The sequence below is a fragment of the Anomaloglossus baeobatrachus genome, chromosome 5 (genome assembly GCF_048569485.1).
Source record: "Anomaloglossus baeobatrachus isolate aAnoBae1 chromosome 5, aAnoBae1.hap1, whole genome shotgun sequence".
NCBI lineage: Eukaryota > Metazoa > Chordata > Amphibia > Anura > Aromobatidae > Anomaloglossus > Anomaloglossus baeobatrachus.
Window position 1 is genome coordinate 254,322,452 of NC_134357.1, and position 22,528 is coordinate 254,344,979.

General features: G+C 45.3%; 1 protein-coding gene across 1 annotated transcript in view; it reads left to right on the plus strand.

Moving 5' to 3' along the window:
- Positions 1-3,013: 3,013 nt before the first annotated feature.
- Positions 3,014-22,528, plus strand: part of CABP2 (calcium binding protein 2) — a 108,952-nt gene continuing 89,437 nt past the window's right edge. Inside the window, exon 1 of the mRNA XM_075347393.1 lies at positions 3,014-3,305. Within this exon, the coding sequence (XP_075203508.1) occupies positions 3,048-3,305 (258 nt within the window). The 5' untranslated portion in view covers positions 3,014-3,047. The remainder of the gene's footprint in view (positions 3,306-22,528) is intronic.

Consider the following 22,528-nt stretch of genomic DNA (forward strand, 5'->3'; position numbering starts at 1 on the left):
CGCCATCCCCAGAGCAGAGAAAAGTCACGGCCAGAGACCTACAAGAAAAACGGTTCCTGAGAAGGTCCAAAGCCCAGGTCAGAGGACCCCTTTGCAGAGGAGTAGTGGAGGACTTCAGCCTCAAGTCAGGATACGGGTTCATCGTAGCACCTGGCATAAAGGAAGGTATCTTCGTCAACAGAAGAGACGTCAGAGCTAATCTGCCCAGAGGACACCCTGGCAGAAACTTAAAAATGGGAGACTCCGTACAGTTTACCCTGCATCAAGGCGAAAGAGGCTGGTACGCGCTAGATGTAGTGCCATGTCCCAAAGAAGAAAGGAAAGACAGTAATAAAGAAAGAAAAGACCAAAGACCTAATGATGAGACCACTACAGATGAGGAAAAAGGTCAAGAAAGCAACAGGTGCCGCAGCCCTACAGGCCCAAGCCCTGGTGAAGAGGAGTCTGCATAAGTTCAAGCATACAGCAAGTTTTGACCAGTTTGGAAAGTTTGTTTTGCAACGTTTTAAAGTTCAAGAATGTGCCCACATAAACTATTGTGAGAAATAAACCTTAAGGCTATGAACTGGCTATAGCCACAAACTCTCGCAGTGTAAATAGTTACACCAAAAGGGCACCACCACCACCAGAGTCAGCCTGTTTAGGGGCTTGGCTCGCCTGCGACCAGAGAGCATGCCTGTTTATGGGGCCTGGCTCTCCACCACAAAGAGGGTACCTGGTCAGCACCAACTGTGGAGGCCGCCTCTGCATCCTGCCAGAAGAGGCTGAAGGCGCGGATCCACCAGGCCAGGTATACCCTGAAACCACCAGCCCATGAAAGCCGCCTCTACATCCTGCCAGAAGTGGCTGAAGTCGCGGCCAACGTGAAAGGGTTTTGGGTGGGTTAACGGACTTGTGGGTGGAGGGTGGTGATGTATGGTACCTGGTGCTTTTAAAAATGTTTTACATGTTTTAATGTTTTATGCATTTTAAAATGTTGTCTTGCAGCCCGAGGACGTGCTGGTGATAACTAAGGGGGAATGTGGCGCCCCTGACCTGGTCAGGCACCACTGAGTACTGCACCCATGCTGGGGACAGTACAACACAGGTAATCCAGAAGGCTGACCGGGGTGTGGAACACAGGCGCATAGTGATCAGGTCTCACACATGTACCCATGAGAGGACCCCTGGGGATCCCAGGAGGGGGAAAAGCCTTCACCTTCACTGGAATAGTGGAGGGGGCCAAAAGCCTCCATCTCCTCTCAAGGGGTGTGGTAAGAGAATCTGGTTGCTAGGTGGCGTAGGCAAGAACAGGAGAGGAGGGGCAGTGAGCCAGAGCAGTGTAGAGTCCAGGGAGCTCGAGTGAGGAGCAGATCCCTGGGGCTGTGCAGTCTGACAGCGCCCGCGCAGTGGCTACTGACGGGGGAGAACGGTCAACTAGGAGGGCTACCCGAAATCCATCTTCAGCTAAAGAGAGAGCACGGAGTGGGAAGTAAGGAGACTGCTAGAGAGTACCAGGCCCAAACGGGCGGCAGATCCCGAAGCGGAGATAGATCCAGCTTTCTTTTGCTAAACCTGCCGGTGTGGGGCTCTCAAAGCCCACGCCACAACACTACAAAAGCCGCAGCCACGTAGCCACAGTTAGGGCCCATAGGTCACAGGAGGCAAGCAGCTGGAGTGGCCTGGTCCAGGCGACAAGCAAACGGCAACCGAAGGGGAGAGAGGCTGCAGCATCTTCCCTGGGTGACCCCCATAGGGACTCAAAGTCGGGGTTACCCCAAACCACCAAGGGCTAAGGAAGGCGAGTTAGTAGTCACCCTCACAAGTCAGCCTGAAGGACACCTGGTTCCCACTTGGTTCATCCCAGCTACGCCCGGGTTACTCACCCTGCCACCTGAAGTGAGTAAAAACCCTGTGAAAGACATTCTGCCTGTGTGGAGTTATTCTGCGCCTTGTAGTTCTACGCATCTACACAGGGCCCTGGGGCTTGCCTCACTCTCAGGAGGCTATTCCAACTAACTGCACTCACCATCAGCCCCAGGTGTCCCTCAACCTGCAGTGGCGGTCCCCACTGACCGCAATACTGAGAGTGGCGTCACGACAAATAGAAGATTCCCTACCTGTGACGAGATCCAGCCGAGTGGAGTCCCTGAAGGTAATGCACCGACACTACACCTGTGGGGCTTCACACTTGAAAGAAACATCCAGTTCGTCTGCCAGCAGAAATTTCACATGTTGCGCTCCAAAAACAACAAATGTCAATATTTCTGCAAAATAGATTCTTACCTTTGCCATATTTTGTCTCTTTCAGCACATCAACCTTTTTTACTGACTGTTCATTGACTGGCTAATATGTTCCAGAATTTGACCATTGTTATAAATGCTATTTGCACTTCCCACATTGGTTCTAATCTTGTGGCTGATTCACGTTCATGATAGACCAATTCCACAGTCTCGACCTCAATTGTGAATTTCTCTTCTTTGTGTTTACATGAACATTGGATGTTTCGAATAATAATTAGTTGATTAATATTTAATTAGCATTTCTGGCTCTTTATTTTAGAATGAGTGACTGTATTGTGTCCCACAGAAACATTTCGAGGATCAGATATCAGCTGAGTCTTTGATGAAACTCGGGAATGATTTCTCATCTACGCTTCTTATCTGTTCCTTGTCAGAGGCTGAGGCTTGTGACTTGTTCATAATTAAAGAGACACCTGATCCTTTAACTACAATGATTACGCTATAATTAAGGGAAACTTGGCCAAAGGGATTTTACTATACAAACTTGGTTACGGATCAGGATTAATATTTTCAATGTCATGTTAATAGTTGAATTTGGTGTGTACCACTGCGTGGAGCAAGCCATTAAATTATTGTTTGGCCTAATGTTGTGACAATTGGATGTTGATGCGTATTTGGTAATTACTCAATGATATACATAATAGATGTGGAGGTTTCATCTTCTGAAATGTAATACTACGGGCAGGTAATGTGAAGTGTTGTCAGATCTTCCAGTAGATGTGTAGGACAAGGACAACTAGTACAAGGAACGAGACAGGAAAATAATGTTCTTCTTCTTAAGAGAAACCCAACGTTCTCTAAATGAGAACAATGAGAATGGAGCTGGAAGATCAAACGTAAAGGTTACTAGAAAGAAATTCATAAAGTTTAGGCCTAAAAGCAAATCTGCAGAAGATGATGTATCAGAGAGCCCAACAGAAAGAGAAGATACACCCCCAACAAGGGAACAGAGGATTCCTATTTCTGAGACCCCTGTGCTACAGTCCCTACGAGAGCGGCTAAAGCGTGGCACCGGATTACAGGTAAGAGAATCACAATGTACTTTCAAAACAGAAGAAACTCTTGGAAATACTAGAAGACTATGCTGAAAATCCCAAATCTGAATGTTCATGTACTAATTCTGTAAAATTACAGGGTTGTCCACCGTTGGGGACATTTTTTCTTACATAAAGGGAATCTGACAGCAGCATTTCACCCTTTTCCTCTCCCCCCAAACTATTTAGTATTTTTCGCTTTATAAGACGCACTTTTGTTTCCCCAAATTTTGGGGGAAAGTAGGGGGTGCGTCTTATAAACCGAATATACGGAGGGGTGTACATATCTATATATATATACTTCAGAGTCCGCTCTGGAGCGGCGCTGGGGGCAGGTGATAGCTGCGGGCGGCAGCATTAGATCTCCTGCTCCCGCTCATATAATATGCACAGCCACTGTCCATCAGCGTGGTGCTGAAAACGCATTACGCTGAGGGGTTGGGGCAGCTGGGCATATTGTATGTGCCTGTGCTCCCTTTGATCGCACATGATCCCCCCTGTGTTAGATATGGCCCCCGTGCTGCTGCCCATAGTAAAATAAAAAAAGCTTTACTTACCTCCAGCGCTGATCTCCCGGTCTCCTGCTGCTGCTGTCTGTGATAAGGCATAAGGAGATGATATCCCTCTGCTGTGCTGATCACATAACCGGCAGCAAGAACCAGGAAGTGGAGGAGGGAGGACTCGGAGCTCAACTGCAAGGAGGGAGACACAGGGATTACAACGCTGAGAAGGTAAGGAAAGAGTGTTATTTTATTATGGGCAGCAGCATGGGGGGCATATCTAACACAGGGGAGATGTGCCATCTATAGTGGCCATGGGCAGCACACATGGGGGCCATATCTAACAGAGGGGAGGTGTGCCATCTATAGGGGCCATGGGCAGCAGTATGGGGGCCATATCAAACACAGGGGAGGTGTGCCATCTATAGGGGCCATGGGCAGCACACATGGGGGCCATATCAAACACAGGGGAGGTGTGCCATCTATAGGGGTCATGGGCAGCACAGGGGGACGTGTCCCAGCACAAGGGGGCTATATTCAATATAAGGGGGTCATATCCAGATTAAGGAGGGCTAATTTTAGGATGGGGGCTATGAGGGACATATACCCTATATGATTTGTTAGACGGACACTGGCATTATAAGATGGACCCCATTTAACATTAAAAAAAAAAGAAAATCTCTTTTCCTTCACCAAATTTGGGGGTGCGTCTTATAATCAGGTGCGTCTTATAAAGCGGAAAAATATGTATATGTGCATGTAACTCTTTCAAAGACAAGCCCAGCAATAACTTTACATGACAGGTACCTTTTTCCACTACTAAGAAATCAGCATTTATATTAATATGCAAATAGCTATGATAAATCTGGACCCTATGTCACTCCATTTCTATTCCCTGATCCTGCTTGAATGACAGCTCCTATGCTATGTGACTTCAGTTAAAGGGTTATTCCCATCTCCAAGACCCTATCCTAATATGTAGTAGGTGTAATAATAATATTAATGGGTTAAAAAGTTGTCCTAAGACAATAGTAAGCGCTTGACCCAAAAGACTTGCTTATAATTCTGCAGCTGGTTTTTAGGCAAAAACCGCCCCAAAAATTGCCTGGATAAATTTAGTAAATTAGAATTGAGATTTTTTCCATAAATGGAAAATCTCACAAACCAGCGCTGAAAAATAAGAGTAAGGATTATTTTAATATTTTATTACCACCAATACTCCTAATCCCTAACAATATAAACAAAATTCCTTTCTACAAATAGTAGGAGACAAAGGACAAAAAATATATATATACATTGATGAGCACAATATAACTGTAAGAGTGTGGGTCCCCGGCCGGTGGCAACCACGATTATTAATAAAGGTTACTAATGTTAATAGTCCGATTAAAAAAGGTGACTTTCTCAAAAATAAACAGTTAATAACTGCAGAAAGTTTTTCCAAGGAGGTACTACGACCGTACCAGCCCGTGTAAAAGGGCAATCCTCCTGCTTACGGGTGCCTGCACCGAAGTTAATATTTTACTGTTTGTTAGATTGTCACTGACAGCCACGCTGCACTCATTCACGATCCCTGGTTAGGGTTGAATATACCGCGCTCCTGACAAGGAGTCTAGCGGTAAAAGGATCAGTGCACCGGGGGCCCGTTACAGGTCCCCAGTGTATGTTACCTGACACCGATGCTAACAAAGGGAGCTCCGTGAGATGTGGTCCTTGCGTGGAGTGATTTTTTCTCCTGTCTGGAGAGGAAAAGTTGATGCTTAGTCGCAGTGTACAAAATCCTCAAATCCAGAGTACAGGATGCCGATTAAAGATTACTAAAGCAGGGCTGTACTGCACTGGGTTACAGGCTCCTCCGTGCACCTGCTTGGGCGTTCACCTGCCAGTGAACCGACAAGTTCCGTAGTCGGTGGAGAGCAAACAGACAGTTACATCTACTTCACAGCACTAGACTGAGCAAGATCCGACACGCGTTTCGGGGGCGTTACCGGTCCCCTTCCTCAAGGATAGCTCAGTCATTCCTTTATTACCTATTTATAGTTAAAAGATAACTACGGAATCCCACAGAAAACACTGCAACACCGTATGCAGAAATACCAGGAATGGGAGGTAAGAATTCAATCCTCGTGTAAAATCTGTGCCCACAGCAGCACAAACACAACAACGAGCGGTGTAGGAATGACTGAGCTATCCTTGAGGAAGGGGACCGGTAACGCCCCCGAAACGCGCGTCGGATCTTGCTCAGTCCAGTGCTGTGAAATAGACGTAACTGTCTGTTTGCTCTCCACCGACTACGGAACTTGTCGGTTCTCAATTCAGTTACTCAGGAGTTTAGCGGTCACCGGTGAGCCCTTCACAGGTGACCGCTAATCAGGACGCGACACAGACAGAGCCGCAGCATGACAATGAAGTCGGGTGAAGTTCACCCGAGTTCATTCTGATCGTGCGGCTCTTTCTGTGTCTGCTGTCATCGGCCATTCAGCTCTGCTACATGGCTGTCTGTGTCTGCTGTCAGCGGCCATGTAGCAGAGCTGAATGGCAGATGACATAGTAAAAACACATAGTAAAAACACATTACACATGCTTGTCAAGTCAATAAATAAAAAAAAAAAAAAAAAAGGTGCCCAATGCATACGTCACAGAACACATGATCTAAAGGATCACACATAAAATTGATCAATTTAACATAGACTACTAACGCTCGTGTGACAGCAAATGAACGACCAACGTGCAATCTCATAAGATCCCGTATGCAACCTGGGCGTGTCACATCGCAAATGCGATTGTACAACTAATTGCAACGTGTAAAGCAGGCTTAAGCCCCAGATCCCGAAAAATGAGAACACTACAGGTCTTGTAAACTGGCGACAAAGTGGCGTAATTTTTTTATTTTCAATTGTCTCAAATTTTTTTTACCACTTAGATAAAAGTAAATCCATACATGTTTGGTATCTATGAATTGGTACTGACCTGGGGAGTAATATTTCCAGGTCATTTTTACCATGTAGTAAACCTGGGAACTAAAAAATCCAACAAAAAATTGTGCAATTTCACTTTTTAGCAACTTTACCGCACTTGGAATTATTTTCCCGTTTTCCAGTAAAATATGAGGCAGAATGAATGGTGTCATTCAAAAGTACAACTCGTCCTGCAAAAACAAGCCCTCATATGGCTATATTGATGGAAAAGTAAAAAAAGTTATGGCTCTTGGAAAAAGGGGATGAAAAAATGAAAAACGGAAAATCGTCTAGTGGTAAAGGGTTTAAGCAAAAAACAAAACCTCCCCAGAGGTGAACAAAGCTAAATTCATGTCTATATATGTCATGCACCCTGCTTTGCAACCTACATGTAACTGACAGTAATCATGCCGGTACTACAGTAATGCTCTGGAGCGCAGCTGTGATAAACCGTCAGACTCGCAGTTATGGCAAAGATCAGAGATAACGCTTATCCTGGCCATTTTACCCCTTCCACACTATAATTAATGCTGATTGTAGTACTGGTGAAGGAGAGAGGCTCCCTTTGTCACTGACTTCTCAAACTCAGCATTGCGATATAGGATTATATGGAAATATTGGGACCTAACATATGCCCTGAAGTTTGCCTGGAGATAATAACAGGGAAGTTTCCTTTTATAATGTAGTTCCCTTATAAAAAAAAAATCTTCTAATGCTTCGGTTTTTAAAGGGGTGGTCCGAAAGCAAAGTAATTTTCATTCCAAGTCCCTATCTATTTAGAATCATAATCTAAACTATTTTGTAATGTACTTACATGAATAATTCCCTATCCTTCCCTATCTGCCCCTCCCTGAAACGAAGCATCATCAGGGATGTTCCTTTCAGGGGCTGGGATATTCCATGCGCACTCTGCAATGTCCACTGTCCGATGTGCACAATGACAGCACACGCTCTATTGTTGACTCAGATCAGCAATAATGAGCCAGCACCAGAACGGTGTCAGAATACCTGGCGTACAGAGACCAGCGCCACTCCACAGGTGACCTCACTGGTCTCTGCATGCAGGGAACTCTGACACCATTTTGGTGCTGGCTCATTACTTTTAATTAAAGCAGGCAATAAAGAGTGCACTGTCATTGTGCACATTACACAGGGACTAGCCTAACTCCTGAAATGAACATGCCTGATGACGCTTTGTTTCAGGAAGGGATCAAAGGCTGTGATAGTGACCACAGTCTCTGCCCCCTGATATTGCTTTGTTTGAGTATCCCAGCATATAGTGGGATTCTCAAACAAATAGTAACTAGGGAATAGTATAGTTAAGAAAGGATAGGGAAGTTATAATTCAAGTATAATACAAAATAGTTTAGATTATGGCACTAAATAGATAGGGATTTAGAATAAAAATTACTTTGACCTTTAGACCACTCCTTTAACCTGTAGTATGTGCACCTAAAAGTTTACATGTCATGTGTCTGGGGTGTGCTCACACTATGATTATACTGATCTTCTGTGGAAAAATACTGCCCAAATAACACAAAAACAGTTTAAGATAAATTTAACAGGACAAAAGAAAAGTTATAATAATGACGATTCTTGTAAAAAATAATAGTTTCTATTGAATAAAACTTGATGAACAGTAAAAATGAAAAAAAAAAGTCAGAAACATTTTAAGCTAACTTATTTATACATATACAACCTATGTGTAACGTACAGTATATATTTACATATGGAAGATTGGCTTTAGACATTTTTGCAACTGTCCTACTCATGTGCATGAGGCTTGCAAAATTCCATGAGCTTGCAGCTAAAAAAAAAAACCATTGGACAATTAAAATTGATTTTCAATTAAAAAAAAAAAATTCAAAATGTCTGCCATGTGTGAATAGTTCCTTAAAAAATCCACAACTTATTGCACAAATATAACAAAGCCTTATGTAAAACTACGGTAAATGTTGTGACTATTAAATTCTCTGTCTTGTATCAGTGCCCATAAAAACTTAGAGATGCACATTTTTTAAGTCCTATTGATACATTTCTTAAAAAAAGGAACTATTGAGAGATTTACAGTAATTCAGCCAAGCAGTGGCGTAACTAGAGTCCGATGGGCCCCGCTGCAAAGTTTGATCTGGGGGCTGCCCCCCAATCTGGACCATTGTAGCATTTAATATCCTATAAGTACATATGAGTTACGAGTTGCCCCCCACATCCCCTTCATTGTGTACTAATGTCCCCCATCCTGGGCCACTTCCTAGTAAATATGTCCCCATCATGACCCCATCCTGGAATATATGACCTATCATGTCTCCATTCTGGTATATATCCCAAACCCAGTAAATGTCCCCATCAAGGCCACAGCCTGATATATAGCCCCATCCTGGTATATGTCCCCATCCTCGTATATGTCCCCATCCTGGTATATAGCCCCATCCTGACATGTGTCCTAATCATATCCCCATCCTGGTATATACAGTGCCTACAAGTAGTATTCAACCCCCTGCAGATTTAGCAGGTTTGATAAGATGCAAATAAGTTAGAGCCTGCAAACTTCAAACAAAAGCAGGATGTATTAACAGATGCATAAATCTTACAAACCAACAAGTTATGTTGCTCAGTTAAATTTTAATACATTTTCAACATAAAAGTGTGGGTCAATTATTATTCAACCCCTAGGTTTAATATTTTGTGGAATAACCCTTGTTTGCAATTACAGCTAATAATCGTCTTTTATAAGACCTGATCAGGCCGGCACAGGTCTCTGGAGTTATCTTGGCCCACTCCTCCATGAAGATCTTCTCCAAGTTATCTAGGTTCTTTGGGTGTCTCATGTGGACTTTAATCTTGAGCTCCTTCCACAAGTTTTCAATTGGGTTAAGGTCAGGAGACTGACTAGGCCACTGCAACACCTTGATTTTTTCCCTCTTGAACCAGGCCTTGGTTTTCTTGGCTGTGTGCTTTGGGTCGTTGTCTTGTTGGAAGATGAAATGACGACCCATCTTAAGATCCTTGATGGAGGAGCGGAGGTTCTTGGCCTAAATCTCCAGGTAGGCCGTGCTATCCATCTTCCCATGGATGCGGACCAGATGGCCAGGCCCCTTGGCTGAGAAACAGCCCCACAGCATGATGCTGCCACCACCATGCTTGACTGTAGGGATGGTATTCTTGGGGTCGTATGCAGTGCCATCCAGTCTCCAAACGTCACGTGTGTGGTTGGCACCAAAGATCTCGATCTTGGTCTCATCAGACCAGAGAACCTTGAACCAGTCTGTCTCAGAGTCCTCCAAGTGATCATGAGCAAACTGTAGACGAGCCTTGACATGACGCTTTGAAAGTAAAGGTACCTTACGGGCTTGTCTGGAACGGAGACCATTGCGGTGGAGTACGTTACTTATGGTATTGACTGAAACCAATGTCCCCACTGCCATGAGATCTTCCCGGAGCTCCTTCCTTGTTGTCCTTGGGTTAGCCTTGACTCTTCGGACAAGCCTGGCCTCGGCACGGGTGGAAACTTTCAAAGGCTGTCCAGGCCGTGGAAGGCTAACAGTAGTTCCATAAGCCTTCCACTTCCGGATGATGCTCCCAACAGTGGAGACAGGTAGGCCCAACTCCTTGGAAAGGGTTTTGTACCCCTTGCCAGCCTTGTGACCCTCCACGATCTTGTCTCTGATGGCCTTGGAATGCTCCTTTGTCTTTCCCATGTTGACCAAGTATGAGTGCTGTTCACAAGTTTGGGGAGGGTCTTAATTAGTCCGAAAAGGCTGGAAAAAGAGATAATTAATCCAAACATGTGAAGCTCATTGTTCTTTGTGCCTGAAATACTTCTTAATACTTTAGGGGAACCAAACAGAATTCTTGTGGTTTGAGGGGTTGAATAATAAATGACCCTCTGAATAAACTTTTCACAATTTAAAAAAAAAAAAAAAAAGAAATAACATTCTTTTTTGCTGCAGTGCATTTCACACTTCCAGGCTGATCTACAGTCCAAATGTCACAATGCCAAGTTAATTCCGAATGTGGAAACCTGCTAAATCTGCAGGGGGTTGAATACTACTTGTAGGCACTGTAGCTTCATCATATCCCCATCCTGGTATATATGGCCCCATCATGTCTCCATCCTGGGATATAGCCCCATCCTAGTATAAGTCCCCATTCTGGCCACATCCTGGTATGTAGCTCCATCTTGGTATATGCCCCAATCATGTCCACATCTGTATAAAACGCCATCCTGGTACCGTATACAGTCATATGAAAAATTTGGGCTCCCCTATTGTTTCTTTATAACAATTTGGGCTTTTGCAACAGCTATTTCAGTTTCATATATCTAATAACTGATGGACTGAGTAATATTTCTGGATTGAAATGAGGTTTATTGTACTAACAGAAAATGTGCAATCTGCATTTAAACTAAATTTGACAGGTGCATAAGTATCGGAACCCTTATCAATTTCTTGTTTTGAACACTACTAACTATTTTTTACTGACTTACTGAAGCACTAAATTAGTTTTGTAACCTCATTGAGCTTTGCACTTCATAGGCAGGTGTATCCAATCATGAGAAAAGGTTTTTAAGGTGGCCATTTTTTTCTCCTATTTGAATCTCCTATGAAGAGTGGCATCATGGGCTCCTCAAAACAACTCTCAAATGATCTGAAAACAAAGATTATTCAACATAGTTGTTCAGGGGAAGGATACAAAAAATTGTCTCAGAGATTTAAACTGTCAGTTTCCACTGTGAGGAACAGTCAAGGACAATCCACAGACCACCTCCAAAGACCAGCAGCATCATCTTGCTGCAGATGGTGTCACTGTGCATCGGTCAACAATACAGCACACTTTGCACAAGGAGAAGCTGTATGGGAGAGTGATGCGAAAGAAGCCGTTTCTGCAACCACGCCACAAACAGAGTCGCCTGAGGTATGCAAAAGCACACTTGGACAAGCCAGTTACATTTTGGAAGAAGGTCCTGTGGACTGATGAAACAAAGATTGAGTTGTTTGGTCATACAAAAAGGCGTTATGCATGGAGGCAAAAAAACACGGCATTACAAGAAAAGCACTTGCTACCCACAGTAAAATTTGGTGGAGATTCCATCATGCTTTGGGGCTGTGTGGCCAATGCTGGCACCGGGAATCTTGTTAAAGTTGAGGGTCGCATGGATTCAACTCAGTATCAGCAGATTCTTGACAATAATGTGCAAGAATCAGTGACGAAGTTGAAGTTACGCAGGGGATGGATATTTCAGCAAGACAATGATCCAAAACACCGCTCCAAACCTACTCAGGCATTCATGCAGAGGAACAATTACAATGTTCTGGAATGGCCATTCCAGTCCCCAGACCTGAATATCATTGAAAATCTGTGGGATGATTTGAAGCGGGCTGTCCATGCTCGGCGACCATCAAACTTTACTGAGCTGGAATTGTTTTGTAAACAGGAATGGTCAAATATACCTTCATCCAGGATCCAGGAACTCATTAAAAGCTACATAAAGCGACTAGAGGCTAGGATTTTTTGCAAAAGGAGGATCTACAAAATATTAATGAAGAGGAAAGAGTTCTGCCCAGCGCAAGGAGGAGAAATACGTCAGTAAATTTCCAGGTGCTTTATTTTGCTTGGTTTCCAATAAAACGATCATATAAACATATGAACAAAGGCTACACTCCAGTAGCCAATACGCGTCGCTGTTGTGTCAATATCCACGGAGGACTATGTCTTAACTGTTCATATGTTTATATGATCGTCCACTTCTATTGGCTGCCTGCCGTGTGACGTCGCTATGACGCTGCACGACCCGCCCCCTTAGTAACAAGTCGGGTCGCCGGGCAGAGTGACGTCTCAGGGCAGGGGAGTGCATGTGAAGCTGCCATAACGATAATTTTTGCTACGGCAGCAATCACAAGATATCGCACCTGCGACGGGGGCGGGGACTATAGCTGCAGCGTCGGTAACACATTGGTACCGATGTCGCAGCGTGCAAAGCCTGCCTTAGTACAATAAACCTCATTTCAATTCAGAAATATTACTGAGTCCATCATTTATTACATGTATAAAACTGAAATAGCTGTTGCAAAAACACAAATTGTTATAAAGAAAAAAGGTTAACATTAATAGGGGTGCCCAAACTTTTTCATATGACAGTATGTTTGCATCCTATTACAATAATTATGACCCAAAAATTAACAAGCAAAAAAACCCTCTAAAATCAATGAATCTTTACTAAATAAATATATTAAAATCCCAGGCAAACATATCTGGCATACAACACAAGTGGGGAGTACAATCTACACCAGGGTAACTATTGGGACAACTGCAGCAGGGATATCGATAAGTGAAGAACTGTGAAGATCAGGGAATAGACAGTCCAATGATGTTGTTAGGACAATGGGCCTCTCCCTACACTTACCGGTGCCTAGCAATGAAGGTTAAACCACTCTAATTTCTAATTTGTATGGCGCCCCTGTTCCTCAGCGGATGTTTCTATTAACCACTACTCTGTCACTAGGTATGTAAACCTCAGTAAAGTGCAGGTGCAAACAACAAACCATGTAACACATTCATAGGTAGAAACATCAATAGGTCCACCCTATTTGCCTGGTATGATTACCTGAGATTTTAATATATTTATTTAATAAAGGTTCATTGATTTTAGAGGGTTTTTCTGCTTGTTAATTTTGGCTCACATATTGATACCTCTATTTTTCTTAATTGATTGTTTGTCTAATTATGATCCCCCACTATGCTCCCATCAGAAAAAAACAAACAAAATGATTACACTCACTTTCCCACCGCTCCCCTGGTGTCCTCCTCTGACGCTGGCATGCTGGCAACTGACCAGCGTGTAAGCAGCACAGCGTATGACGTCACAGTCATGCGTGCCAACTTACAGTGCTGTCAGCTGTGTCAGGATATTCACTGGTCCACATGTCCAGAGTTATGGGCGTAAGGAGCAGTGAATATTCACAGCCTTAATTGGCGACTGCACATCGCAGTGCAAGGACCCGACAGGTCTCTGTGCTGCGATGCACTTCAGCTGGTTTCAGCTGGATGCGCGCCAACATCCAGCTGAAACTTGTGCTGGGGTCCCCTGCACCCCGGGCCCAGTCGCAGTCACAATCCCTGCGACTGTGATCGTTATGCCACTGCAGCCAAGTTATTAATGCGGCTGTACCCATCACAGCGTCCTACAGTTTGAAGTATAAGCATGTTAGGCTCTATTCACACTGGCCTCATGATTTCTGGTTTTAAAAAGGCCATTACTAAATACCATTGTAACTAATCCTATTAACCTATAAAAGATCAGTCAAGTTTTCGTTTGTGTTTACTACACGGAATATACAACAGAATGTGACAATGAATCTAGAATGAAACCAATACACTAGGGTAAATAGAGCCATATTATGTCCTTTTTACTATGTCAACCCCCACCTTATATTTCTGCCATTTGAAAACAGGTCTGATTTCTACCTTAAAGGGATTGTCCTGATTTTTCATAAAAGTCTGCAGTCACTTGTGAATCCTCACACCTCAGCCGCTGTTAGGATTCTCTGGTGTCGGAAGTGAGACCCGAGTAGTCATGTGACACATGGGCCATTTTTCAACTAGACATGCATGGTCTTGCTCAAAACAAATGAAATGAGTTAGACTGTGCATGATTAGTGGCCAGGAGCATGCATATCAAATGACTGCTCAGTCTCACCGGCGAATCCTCACAGCAGACACACAGCGCGATGTGAGGATTTACAAGTCTATAGTCACAAATAGAGACTGCAGACTTTTATGATTAAACTGGACAACCCCTTTAAAAGGGGTTTCCTTGGGTCCCCTTTAGACTTGATTAGTGAATACTGGATATTCAAGGGGTGTTCTGACCAAAACTGTTGGTCATCTATCCACTTAATAGTTAATGGATCCCTTCACGCAAAATCACGCAACGGTAAGTCCAGATTGTAGGCGATTTCCTGCAGTCCGACAAACAGTTACTACTTTATTACCTATATATGGTCTCTCAATATCATGAATAGATTCCGATACAGTTCAATTGCAACCTATAAAAGACTCTGGAATCATAGATTTTAGTATTCAAAAGTAGAAATGTATTAATACAAAAGTGCTCGTGCAGACAATTACATTAAATTCATTATACATAGGATGATAGATTTGGGATATAGGGAGGGATGTAAAGCCGCACTAAAGGGAGTAGTGCAACACTAGTGGCAACTACAATACCTGGACCATTCAATTTAACCTGAATTGATGACATATGTATATACAGGCATATTTTAAGGCACAGGGACTGCTAGAATTAGGGCATAGTATGCATATATTTTAGTCTTTTGATAGGGTACTGCTATACATCTAGAGGTGCCTCTAGTAGCCACAAGGGTTAAGAGGAGAGCATATAGTATGCATATATTTTAGTCTTTTGATAGAGTACTGCTATAACTTATGTGTCATCTAGAAGTGCCCCTAGTAGCCACAAGGGTTAAGAGGAGATCACATACCACATGCATACACATGCATGCATGCACAGTATACTGCTTACTAATGGCTACAGGTAAATTGACTTGCTAATGGGGCAATGCTGTAAATAGGGGCTATTAATGTGGGTGCTCTTAATACCACACTGATTACTGGACACTATGTGCATGTGGTATGTGCTCTCTTAACCCTTGTGGCTACTAGGGGCACCTCTAGATGACACATAAGTTATAGAAGCACTCTATCAAAAGACTAAAATATATGCATACTATATGCTCTCCTCTTAACCCTTGTGGCTACTAGAGGCACCTCTAGATGTATAGCAGTACCCTATCAAAAGACTAAAATATATGCATACTATGCCCTAATTCTAGCAGTCCCTGTGCCTTAAAATATGCCTGTATATACATATGTCATCAATTCAGGTTAAATTGAATGGTCCAGGTATTGTAGTTGCCACTAGTGTTGCACTACTCCCTTTAGTGCGGCTTTACATCCCTCCCTATATCCCAAATCTATCATCCTATCTATAATGAATTTAATGTAATTGTCTGCACGAGCACTTTTGTATTAATAAATTTCTACATTTGAATACTAAAATCTATGATTCCAGAGTCTTTTATAGGTTGCAATTAAACAGTTACTACTTGTAAGGTTGTAATTGTACTGTTATATATGTCCCCCATCTTGGGCCCATCCTGGTATATTTCCCCCATCCTGGGCTTATCCTGGTATATATGTCCCCCATTCTGGACTCATCCTGGTATATGTGTCCCCCATGTAGCCGGTGCAGAGGCCAGCAGCTGACATTGATGTGCCTGCTATGGTGACGCATGACACCACTGCCATGCAATGCCAATGCCTGCACACCAACGTCAGCTGCCGATCTCTGCTTGGCTGGCAGCATGTATTGTGATACAGGAACCCAAAGGGTCTTTGTGCTGCCATGCATTTCAACTGGAAGAAAAACAACTGCAGAATTGCAAATTTTGCACAATTTCACTGAAACTGGATTTTTGTTTTTACAATTTTCCACTTCATTGAATAGTAAAATGAATGGTGTTATTCAAAACTACAACTTGTCCCAGAAAAGAAAAACAATTTTTATATGTATACTAGATGGTGGCCCGATTTTAGCGCATCGGGTATTCTAGAATATGTATGTAGTTTATGTAGCCCGCACCACTCCCTCAGCAACACCCACATCCAATCCGGAGGCAGCTGAGCAGAGAGATGGCCGGGGCATGCCGAGGAGGAAATTGGAAGCAGCCGCATCTCCCAGCCTGCAGGGCCAGCGAGGGGAGGGGGAAAGTACTACAGAGTATGAAAAGAGAAGAAAGTGCAAGGCTGCTGCTGGGGTGTATATAGAGGCTTTGGCTTGTGGGGTGTATATAAATACTGCTGGGGTGTATATGCTGGGGTGTATATAGAGGCTTCTGTGTGTGGCGGTGTCTGTGTTCGGCAGTGTCTGTGTTCGGCAGTGTCTGTGTGCGGCGGTGTCTGTGTTCGGCAGTGTCTGTGTGCGGCGGTGTCTGTGTGCGACGAATCAACGAAGCGTGATTCAAATCCCGCGCCAATTTGCGGCCAGACTGTGCTTGTTGCTGATTGGTTGCGGGCGGCTGGCGCAACCAATCAGTGATGCGAGATTTCCGTTACAGACAGACAAAATTAGACAAGTATATATATATATATATATATATATATAGATATGGAGAGAAAAGTAAAAAAGTTGCTACTATTGTAAGAAACAAAACTGCAGAAATGGAAAAATCGCGGTCAGGAAGAGGTTGAATAAAAAACATATCCGTGTGGCATCCACTGTTCAGGAAGAGTCTTCTGTATTAATGATACACAGTCTTGGCTGCCCCCCCTCCCACCAGTCATTGATTGGCAGCATTCTCCCTATTACTGTGCAGTACTATAAGGGGAATGCTAGAGCCCGTACATCATGATCATGTTAGACTCCATCCTAGGTGACAGTGTGGCGCCCCTGACCTGGTCAGGCACCACTGAAGTACTGCTCCCATGCTGGGGGCAGTACAATACAGGTAATCCAGAAGGCTGACCGAGGTGTGACTACATAGCCGCATAGTAATCAGGTCTCACACATTGACCTTTGAGGAGACTCCTGAGAGATTCTAGGAGGGGGGGGCGTGCCTCCATGTCCACTCAAGGGGTGTGGTAGAGGGCCTGGTTGCTAGGTTGCATAGGCAAGAACAGGAGAGGAGGAGCAGTGAGCCAGTTAGTGAGTGCAGCTCAGGGAGAGCAGTCGCATGCAGCAGACCCTGGAGTCTGTCACAAGCTGACAGCGTACGCACAGTGACTACTGATGGGGGAGATCGATCACCTAGTAGTGCCACCCGAAATCCACCCAAGGCTAAAGAGAGAGCAAAGGGGTGGCAGAGTAAGGGGACTGCTGGAGAGGTACCAGGCCCGAAAAGGGTAACAAGTCCCGGTGCAGAGATAGATTCATCTTTCTTCTGTCAAACATGCCTGGGGGGGCATTTCAGACCCTCAAGACAACACCACAGAGTCCGCAGCCACGTAGCAAAGAGAGGGCCCATAGTTCACAGGAGGCAAGCAGCCGGAGTGACCTGGTCCAGGCTACAAGCAAACGGGCCGAAACGAGGGGAGCAGCAACTTCCTGGGTGACCCCCGTAGGGACTGCAAGTCGGGGTCATCACAAACAACAGAAGGGCTAGAGAAGGCGAGTCAGTAGCCACCCTCACAAGTCAGCCTGAAGGACGCCTGGTTCCAGCCTGGTTCATCCCAGCTACGCCCGGGTTACTCACCCTGCCACCATCAGTGAGTAAAATCCCTGAAAGACTGTTTGGACTGTGCCTGAGTCATTCTGCGCCTTGTGGTTCCACACACCTACACAGGGTCCTGGGGCTTGCCTTACTCTCGGGAGGCCACTACAACTGACTGCACCCACCATCAGCCCCAGGCACCCCTCAATCTGCAGTGGCGGTCCCCACTGACCGCAATACCGAGAGTGGCGTCACGACAATCCTAGAAGAAGGTTCCCTACCTGTGATCAGACTGTTCCATCCACGTGGAGTCCCTGAAGGTAATGCACCGACACAACAACACCTGTGGGGCTTCACAACAGCGCTGGCCGCTTGCTGCGAGCGTTAATTTGTGGGTTGAATCCTGTATTCATAAATATTACACTACTGTATGCTATTCTCAGACAAGGCAGTCGACAGGCCTCCTTTTAGAAAAAGATTCTAACGGTGCTCTGGGCCACCTAGACTATAATGTTATAATTAGCCAGGCTTTGTCTTGGCTTGTGTACACTGACCTGATTTAGCAGGCTCAGCAAGTATGGGGTTAATCCAAGTATTAATAGCAAGCACACACTGATTTATCTTCTAAATAATTAGAGGAAAGAATCCTTCCTTAAAGGGGTTGTCTACTTTAAAAAAGGGGGTCCCTCAATGATAGCATTCATATAAAATAACAAAATTAGATAGTACTCACCTTCAATGTAGACAGCATGAGCGCCTGAGCGTCAGCACTGGACCCAGGGAAGGTGAGTACTATTTGATTTTGTTATTTGACTTAAATGCTATTGTTTGGGGACCACTTGTTTAAAGGAGGAAAACCCCCTAAAAGAGTTTCTCAGGAATTTCAATTGAATGCTCATCCAAAATCACAGCAGAAGCAATGGGCCAGTGATGTACATCCCAGTATGGTGGAAGTACCAGGCATAGCCACATGCCTGTTGTAATGCCTGCCTGGATCCACAGACTCAGATGGGCTGTAAAGGGGAGGCTAGGGGGAAGCCACTCACCAAGCAGGACCCCCAGAACCCTGAAACCCTTTAACCCCTCTATAGGGATTTACACAGGGAACTGGAGATCACTACCTGTGGAAGGCTGCAGTCCGATGAGAGTAGTAGTCAGGCAGGGTCAAACCAGGAATTGCGGAACAGGGACAGAATCGGCAGGCAATGACGTAGTCAGCAAACGTAGCAGAGGTCAAATCCGGATCGGGCAGCGAGGTACAAAAACAGTAGGCAGGAGGGTAGTCAGAAAACACGCAGAAGTCAGCACACAGGAATAACCAAACAGAATAGGACGTAACAGGAGCCAGGAAAATCAGAACTATCTCTGGCAGTGGTCATGTGACAGGAGGGGGATTAAGAAGGGTGTGGTGTCTTCCCATTGGCTGTAGCTGAACGCTGGCAACTTCAGCTGGAAGACACATGCCACCCACAGTCAGCCAGCGGTACTGCAGATCCCAAGCTAACCCAGCCCAGTGGATGATCGGAGCCTGCGCCCACCGCTGGCGTCGACTCCTCTCCCATCACCAGCACCATCCACGGCAGGAACACAGCGTCGCCTGGCGATCGGAGCAGAAGTCGCTGGAGCAGACTCCGGCGGTGACGTAACACCTGTGAACCGTTGGATCTGGAGAAACAGAAAAGGAGCTGCAGCACTCGCTGGACCCTTTGGTTTGCTGATCATAGTAGTTATTAATTAAAGCTATCAGACAACCCCTTTAAGAGAAGATCATGTCTACTAATAGTGCCATAAAGAATCCACATCATTAAAATCCCTGAATACATCATCAGTTTACACCAGGCTGAGCGCTATGCCACTGTCCTTGATTAGGGTCATACAGCAGTATAGCGTGCAGTAATCTATTCTAGACTTCAGACACGCACAACGACTGCCCCTTTTTTGTTACATGGACATTTCCTGCTAGGTTATATTATTTGTATCTGTGTGTAAATGTAACCAAAAGGCAATGGAGACCTCTGAACTAGGGAGCTGTAGGCAGTTTGAGCTTGCAAATGGTGAGTTCACTGATGGGGACCATAATCCTAGCAGCCAGCTGCTACTTTTAAAGCACTGAGTTAATCCATTCATTGTTTCAAGCTAAAAAGATGCATTACACTGAGTACTCTGAAATACAAGGTTTGTGGGCAATGGGATTTCTTACACACAGCTATTTGTTGCATTTTTTACACAGTCTGAAGTATAGTCCTGCATATTCATGAGCTCTGACTATATCAGATTATATCAAATATACAACAAATAGCCCAGCAAGTGACCCAGTCTTGCAATAAGGGTCTCTGACCTTACGTGATGCTGGTCTCAGACACACTGACTCGCAAAAGGACATAAGCCCCAACTGGTATAAACCTTCACTCAATATGAGGCAACCATTGTAGCATTTGCAGTCTCTCATTGAGGGAACATTCTTGGCAGTTACAAATCTGAGTGGCACACAGCTTAAGGTGCTTTCACACTTGCATTGTTCGGCATATGTAAAAATGTGTTGTGTGACGCATGTGACGGATGCCTTGCAAATAGTGTGCTAATAAAGGCAACGGATTCCTGTGAAATAACGCATTGCGTTAAGTTTTCTAGCCAGGAGAGAGAGAAAGCCCCCATCATCACCGCACACGCAGGCACTACCGCACTTATCATCATCACACACATCCCGGCACTACCGCACCCATCATCACCACACACGCAGGCACTACCGCACTCATCATCATCACACACATCCCGGCACTAGCTCCCCCATCATCACCGCACACGCAGGCACTACCGCCCCCATCATCACCACACACGCAGACACTACCGCACTCATCATCATCACACACATCCCGGCACTAGCTCCCCCATCATCACCACACACGCAGGCACTACCGCACTCATCATCATCACACACATCCCGGCACTAGCACCCCCATCATCACCACACACGCAGGCACTACCGCACTCATCATCATCACACACATCCCGGCACTAGCGCCCCCATCATCACCACACACGCAGGCTCTACCGCACTCATCATCTGTCATGGTTCGCCTCCCTGTCCACATGGCTAGGGGGCGGAGCCTTCTCTCGAGCCTCACTCCCAGACCCTGGATGCCTTAAAAGCTGGCATTTCCAGTGAACCAGTGCCAGCTATAAGCTTAGCACTGCTTTGCCTGTGATTGCTGGTCCTGTGAGTGATATCCTGATCTGTCTGTTCCTGTGCCCCCGTTCCCTTGTCTGTGTTCCATCCCCTGGTCGTCCCTCCTGTCCTCTGTCCCCTCTCCTATTTCCCCACTCGGTTGCTTCCTCGGTACTGACCTTGGCCTGACTTTGACTCCGCTTTTGCTCGTCCCTCCGGTCCTGCTTCTGCCCGTACGGTGTTGACCCAGCCTGTGTGACTATTCCTTGCATGCTCTGCAGCTCTGCTTCTCAGCTGTGCTTTGAGGTAATGCATGAGAACGCTGTGAATTCACTTCCCGGTTCTCATTGCTCTGTGTAGTGTATTATGCTACAGAGCTCTGGCTCCCCCTGGTGGAAGCATTACAGTATAGCCAGGCTCTATAGGCTTTATCTCCCATAGAGGAAAAAAAAAAAAAAGACATTTATTTCTTGCTAGTGGGATCCAACTTTACAGCATAAAAAACTGTAATGGATCCACTCAGTACCTTGTGCGAGCAGGTAGCCAACCTTACGCAGCTGGTGCAGGATTTGGCTGCAGAGCATCGCAGCATGGTAGCTTCACACAATATGCTGCAGAGTGAGGTCTCCGCTTCTGTGAGGGCCACCTCAGTGGCAGCTACCTCACAAACCGTAGGACAGCATAGTCCCACTGATGTCCAACTGACCTCCCCCGAACCCACGGTGATGCTCCCCGATAAATTCTCGGGGGAGAAAAACCTATTTCGGACATTTAGGGAGAGTTGCAGGCTTCTCTTCACTCTCCGGCCTCGGTCCTCGGGGAATGAGACCCAGTGGGTGGGGATCATCATGTCATTACTTAGAGGGGGTCCCCAGACCTGGGCGTTTTCCCTACCCCCTTCGGCCCAGGAACGGCATTCGGTTGACCTCTTCTTTGACTCCCTCGGGGTGATATATGACGAACCAGACCATGTACGGGTGGCTGAGGACAGGATCATGTGTCTCACTCAGGGAAATCACACTGCTGAGCTATATTGTTCAGAGTTTCGGCAGTGGTCCACTGAGGTATGATGGAATGATTCTGCACTCAGGTGCCAATTCCGGAGAGGTCTTTCGGACTCCCTGAAAGACGCTTTGGCTCTGCACCCTCCTCCCAGCACCTTGGATGATGCGATGACGGAGGCAGTTCATATGGACCGCAGATTACGGGAAAGAAGGGGAACCATGCCTGAGATTCTGCCCCCTCTACAAAGGGCACCTTCTTTGCCGGCTATGGAACAGATGGAAGTTGGAGCCATCAGTCCAGATGAGAAGGAGAGGAGAAGACGCCGGGATCTCAAGCTGTGCTTCTATTGTGGACA